The sequence below is a fragment of the Triticum dicoccoides genome, chromosome 2B, assembly GCF_002162155.2.
Source record: "Triticum dicoccoides isolate Atlit2015 ecotype Zavitan chromosome 2B, WEW_v2.0, whole genome shotgun sequence".
Lineage (NCBI taxonomy): Eukaryota > Viridiplantae > Streptophyta > Magnoliopsida > Poales > Poaceae > Triticum > Triticum dicoccoides.
Genome location: NC_041383.1, coordinates 429,110,776 through 429,116,661, shown reverse-complemented (window position 1 = coordinate 429,116,661; position 5,886 = coordinate 429,110,776). Strand labels below are relative to the sequence as shown.

The following is a 5,886-nucleotide window of genomic DNA, read 5'->3' as shown; positions in this document are numbered from 1 at the left end:
CACACACGCGCACAGACACAATAAGAATTCCAGTGAGATCATTTTTTACACTATGATAGTGTCAAAAATGGTCTTACATTTTGGGACAGGGGTGTACCTTTTCTGATTGATTTGCATGTCGGCCATTCTAACTCTATTGTACTTCAGGAACTTAAAGATATTTAACCTTGGTTTTCCATGGTATTTGAGATCAGTTAGCATCTACTGCAAATTTCAATCGGTTTTGGTAATTCTCAGATGCTTCGAATGTTTGCTAATCCTGGTCATCTCAACTTAAACAATAGTAAACCTAAAATTGTAGTCCATATATGTGCGGTATTTAGTAAAAAGTTACTGCAATTCTCAGTTTTAGTGAGGTTAATCCTCCATTTCAGTTTCAAACAAGCTTAATCAATTTCTCGTATTTAAAATTTAAGTCAATTCTCTGTATACGTGAGATGGGGACGAGGAAGATTGGATGTTGATCTAATGGATAAGAAATGTGACTGGAATATAACAAAAAATCAAGTAAGGTGTGACTAGACAATCTCAATTTCAGTATATTCAGTTTGATACGATTGCAGAGACACACCGTTGGAGAAATTGGGTCTTACCAAACTTAACATCATTGCCCTAAATGTGCCAAGAATTTAGTTAAAACAAATTTTAAACCTCAAAAGTGAAATCAGGTGATTTTTTTATGGGATGTAAGTTTCATGTATGCTAATGTGCATTTTTCTACCAGGTCAAGTTGGTCCTGCATATTGCTTTTGTGTACCTTTAATTGTCCATCGATACTGCAATATTACTTTAACAAAAGGGAATTTATTTTGGAGTACAGTTAAAAGCTTGCAGGCCTGCATATGCACTGATCATTTCATTTTAGTGGCATGTGCACGTTGTGAGCCTTGAATATTCAAACAAAGAAAGTTGTATTTATGTCCTAAAGGCCTAAACACACCAACAATGCGTCACCATTTCTAATTTCCTCAACTGACCGTAACTGTAGGTGGTCACTTTGGGGCGGTGAAATATGCAGTCACCCTAACGGTTGCTGGTACTGCACTGGACTACGCCGCGATGAAGCTAAGCCCTGAATGGCGTGATTGGAAAGAGCATTTGTCCGTTGATAAGAAAGACTGGTTTACTGTACCCGAATGGTCACCTATCCAAGTGCTCGATGAGGAGGCCTTGGCGAAGAAACGAGAGCGAGAGGAGTTGCTGTTTGCTCAGCAAGCACTTGGTAAAGTTAGCAAGGAGGAGCCTTAGCTGCCGTGCTTCAGAGAAGTGCATACTGATATATAGGTTCGACGATTTTGTCAAGGCGTTGTATGTCTCCCAAGCCGTTGTGTCGGGAAGGTTGCCAGTTGCACCTATCTTGCCCTGAGCTTTATATTAACCTTTTGACATATATCTTTTTTTTTGTCCAAGACATATATCTCTACTTATTACTATGTCTGTACAATGCCAATGGCTCTTTGGGCGTACTAGGAAGAATAAACATGGGAGAATCCAATCCAAAATGGAACTTGGTGTGAGAGTTCCAATGAATTTCCATTCCCTGCAACTTCTCTCTCTAATCATGTACTCTCTGTGTTGAAGTAACTTTTTTCTGATTCACATGTATATAGACACGTTTTAGTGTGTTTTGTTCCCTCATTTCGGTCTGTATGTTATACATATTAAAATATCCAAAACATCTTATATTTGTGAATGAAGGGAGTATCATCCCTCTGTTTCTAAATATAAACCTCTTTAGAGACTTCAATAGGGATACATACGGATGTATATAGATATATGTTATAAATTCACTTATTTTGCTTCGTATGTAGTTTGTATTGAAATCTCTAAAAGGGCTTACATTTAAGAATGAAGGGAGTGGTAGCAAAGTGTTTTGCATTTTATTTCTTGGATGCATATGGACATGATTTTAGAAACCATTTTTTCTTCCATGGCTGCATTTTATCTTCATTTTACCGAACTCTTAGACTACGTTCTAAGAATGCCCCTCTTAAGATGTTTTGGAGATTTTTCTTTGAGAACTCCGCCCTTCATAAATGAAACAACCACAGTTTTGAGTGATACAAACATTCTCGGATGGATCAAGCAGCCACACATGGCATGCCAGCTAAGGTCAGTATACAGTATACACGGAACTCTGTCGCCAAGTGATGACATGTTTTTGGTAATGCCCAGGTTGAACAAATGCAATTTAACATTTTGATTATTGTCCATGACATGATACAATTCATAATCATCTGGACACATGCCAGGCCAAGGCCAGTGTATTGTGAACTCGGAGAACCTCGCCAAGTGACAGCGCCCTAAGCATTCGAAGGTTCTGGTAATTCAAGCGTTGAAATGATTGCCCATACTTTCATTCATTCCATCTATTCAGTCAAAATAGCATTTGTTATAAAATTTATACTCCCTCCGTCCTAAAATAAGTGTCTTGAGCTGAGTATAAATTTGTACTAGAGCTAGTACAAAGTTAAGACACTTATTTTGGGATGGAGGGAGTACATTTCATCATCGGCGATAAATGGACGCGACAAAACTTTGGTGCTCAACTTCTCTTATCCTGTTGCAGAATTTCACTGAACACATTACTCAAGTTCTCAGAAGTTTCCAGAGAATATGTACCATTCTAATGGAATACTGTTTCTCGTGTGGGTGGTTGGTCATTTTTTTTTTCCTCGTGTGGGTGCTTATGGCCTTCCTACTGAAGGCGTCTGCTTCATTAGGAACCTGCGCAGGAAATTTAATAGTTCATTCATTGTCTAATAAGAAAAGAAAATTCACTAGCTATTTTCTTCCTTTTGAGGGGAAAATTCACTAGCTCAGTACAAGGGCTGAGATTTTGCTATGATTTTCCATGCCCCTCATAACTACTAGAACAAACATCTGTTCGGTAATCCGGATAGCCACAATTATGCAACACATACTGCTGTCTTGATCAGAAGATAATGCTGGGTTTCATAGTACCATGTCCTATCCATCCCTTGATGCCAATGAATGCGAGAAAAAGTATTTAGGGCATGAACATGTAGAACTTGGATGTACGTAGTTATCTAGCCAAAAAAAAAAAAAACGAAACTGGACAACAACAAAATATTTACAACATATCAGCCTGTCCAGTAAGAAAAACGACATGCATTTGGGTGCATGTTCAAGAATCCTTTTTTCGTCCAGTAAGTGCAATTGGTCAGTGAGAGAAGAATGAACTAAATCATCCTCTGAGCTTTCTGAAAGCAATGTTCGTACTCATCACCTATGTTATTTTTGAACAAGGAAGGTCATCACCATTGCCATGATCAGAATGTTATCGTTTCCTGGGTAAATCGTCACTCTAAACTTCCGCCTTGAATAGACGGCCTTATTGAGTTTGTACGGGAGATTTGTCTGCACAAATTAATGATTGACGATTTTAGTGTCAGTCCAAAATGTGTTGAAAGTTATAACCATTGGACCAACCTAGCTAGTACACTAGACAACAGATAATGATCATCAGTGGATCAGGCCCATCCAAAATTTCCATAGTACCTGAGCAACAATGGAGTTTCCCCTTATAATCGTGCATGCTCTTCGAGATGGATTTCCTACGAGTATGTAGCTTGGTTTTTGCTCCTCAGATGTGCTTCTCGGCGGGACAAAGACATGTACCTCCTTTCGATCTGAAGAAGCACACATTACCTTTGTTGAAAAAATTATGTCTTTCTGTTCCCAACTAATTCCTTTGAATGCCTGCCATGCACCCTGGAAAATAGTAGCCTCCCACTCAGTGACATAGTTTATATGTATTATGCGCAACAAGAGATAAATCGCGAATTATAAAGGTGGGCATTACAAATATAGCATTATCTTCAGGCTTTTGAGAGCCAAAAAACAAAAGTGCAGCTCGTACTATTACTCATTGTTTGTTTTGTCTTATCAGCCTAATTAAGCTTATCAGGTACGTACTACCTCTGTTCCTAAATATAAGACATTTTGGCAGCTCAATGAACAGAGGATGTATGATATTAGACATGAAGTGCTTATATTCTGTCCTGAACTCCCCTGAAGTGTAACATTTTTGCAGCAATCCAACTAATATGAATCAAGTGAGGATAAACAAATTGGAGCAATCTACTCATATTTCATAAGCAGTATACAGTATTGCATATCACATACTTGAAGCTGAAACTTTTCTAAGCAACACCGGAGTAGACCCGAATTAAGAAGCCAAGTTGACTTGATGATGGTGGAATCTCTCACTCAGAATTAAATTAACCAGAGCAGACGCCCAAGCTGGAATCATCACCTCGCTGCTCCTGGCAGTGACCAGAGTGCTCCCGGAGGCGTCGAGGAGCGCTCTCCCTCCGCACCTCCTGCCACAACCGTCTGCCGCCGTGACGCGAAAGGCGAGACCGCCAGACGCGTCGTGGACCGCCAGGTCGCCGCCGCCCCCGAGGAGCTTCTTGACGACCGTCAGATCGACCGGGACGACGGGCGCCGCCATGGGTACCGGCGGCGGGGCAGCGGCCGCGGCGTTTGTCCTGTCCATGGCAAGGGGAGAGCAAGAAAGCGTTGGTTTAGGAAAAGGTGATCGGTAGGGGTAGGAAGGAAAGGCGAATGATTCAAGAGTGGGTGGAAGAAGCGAAGAAGAGGCGAAATGTTTTTGGCTGGAGAGTGCTTGCAAGTTAGCGTTTGGGTTCTTCTGTTTGGCGTGGCCGACCAGAACCAGCTGGCGTTGGTCAGTGGCATCTGATTATTCTTTTCCTTAGCGGAATCAGATGTGCGTGATTAGGGCATCTTCAACACCGTCCATTAGACTAGCCACAATGAGGAGTAACTTAAACTAATAACATGCATATGTTACTAGTCTATGTTACTATCTCTACATTAAGGAGTAACATACATATGATGTCATACAACACTTCATTTGTTAGGTTACACACTCATCTTGTCTTGGTATGTATGATGTCACTTATACTATGAGTAACTAATTATTACCACATGCATTTCTTTCTTCATTAATTACTTGACACATCATATGTTTTGTCTAGATATGTGTGATGTTACCACCTATATTACTTTCATTGTAGGTAGTCTAAAACCTATGAGCCGGGTAGTTTGGCGTCCACCGAGGCCGGGACGGGTGAAAATAAATGTTGATGGCGCTGTCAACTGGGCTCATGATTGTATTGGCACAGGAGTGGTGGTCAGGGATGTAACGGACAGTTCTGTAAGGGACTGGTATGTTCTAAGGCCAACTCCAGCGCATGATTCCAAACGAACGTCCGTTTTGTGTGGATTTTATCTGTTTGGGGTACAAAACGGACACGCTTGTCCGCGAGGGGTTATCCGGTCGTCGGTGCACTGAGCACAGCAGACCCAACCCAAAGTCCGGGCGGCACGTCGTCTAGCCCGCGCACTGCCGCAGCAGCCGGCCGCGCGCTCGCCCCCGCCCGGCTGGCTAGCTAGCACAACAGCAGCTCGCCCGCTTGCCTAGCTAGCTAGCAGAGCAGCAACTCGCCCGCGCCGCATCTTGCTGTATAGCTAGCTAGTACAGCAGCGTGCCCTGTTGCTCGCCGCCGCGTCCATGCGGTGCCACGCTTCGGCCGAAGCGCCCGAGCTTCGGCGCGTCCGAGCGGCGCCCTGCTCCGGCCGACGCGCCCGCGCTCCAGACCGCCCCGTGCGCGCCTGCTCCATCCGCGTCCGGCGCTCCACTCTGCTCCAGGGTGCCGCTGGGCCCGCGCGCGTGCCTGTAGCTAGCCAGGCCATTGCGCTCGCTTGTCCGTCGGCAGCTGCTGATGCGCCCGTGCGCGCCCGCAGCTCGATAGGCCGCTCGCGCCCCGCTGCTCGCCACCCTATCACGGCCTCGCCTCGCCCACGCCGCAACCCCGCCTGCTCACCGTCTGCCGGTCG

At 43.8% G+C, this 5,886-nt stretch overlaps 2 protein-coding genes across 2 annotated transcripts in view; one reads left to right on the top strand and one right to left on the bottom strand.

The window, feature by feature from the left end:
• The window catches only part of LOC119364056, a 4,495-nt gene extending 2,870 nt beyond the window's left edge, over positions 1 to 1,625 (top strand). The window contains exon 4 of the mRNA XM_037629459.1: positions 989 to 1,625. Within this exon, the coding sequence (XP_037485356.1) occupies positions 989 to 1,248 (260 nt within the window). The 3' untranslated portion in view covers positions 1,249 to 1,625. The remainder of the gene's footprint in view (positions 1 to 988) is intronic.
• A 1,313-nt stretch (positions 1,626 to 2,938) lies between these two features.
• On the bottom strand, positions 2,939 to 4,680 carry LOC119364054 (protein LURP-one-related 7-like). The gene is made up of 3 exons (XM_037629458.1): positions 4,280 to 4,680; positions 3,523 to 3,735; positions 2,939 to 3,381 (listed from the first exon to the last, which is right to left on the bottom strand). The coding sequence occupies exons 1-3, from the start codon at positions 4,520 to 4,522 to the stop codon at positions 3,256 to 3,258; spliced, it is 582 nt and encodes a 193-aa protein (XP_037485355.1). The 5' UTR covers positions 4,523 to 4,680; the 3' UTR covers positions 2,939 to 3,255.
• Between the last annotated feature and the right edge of the window lie 1,206 nt (positions 4,681 to 5,886).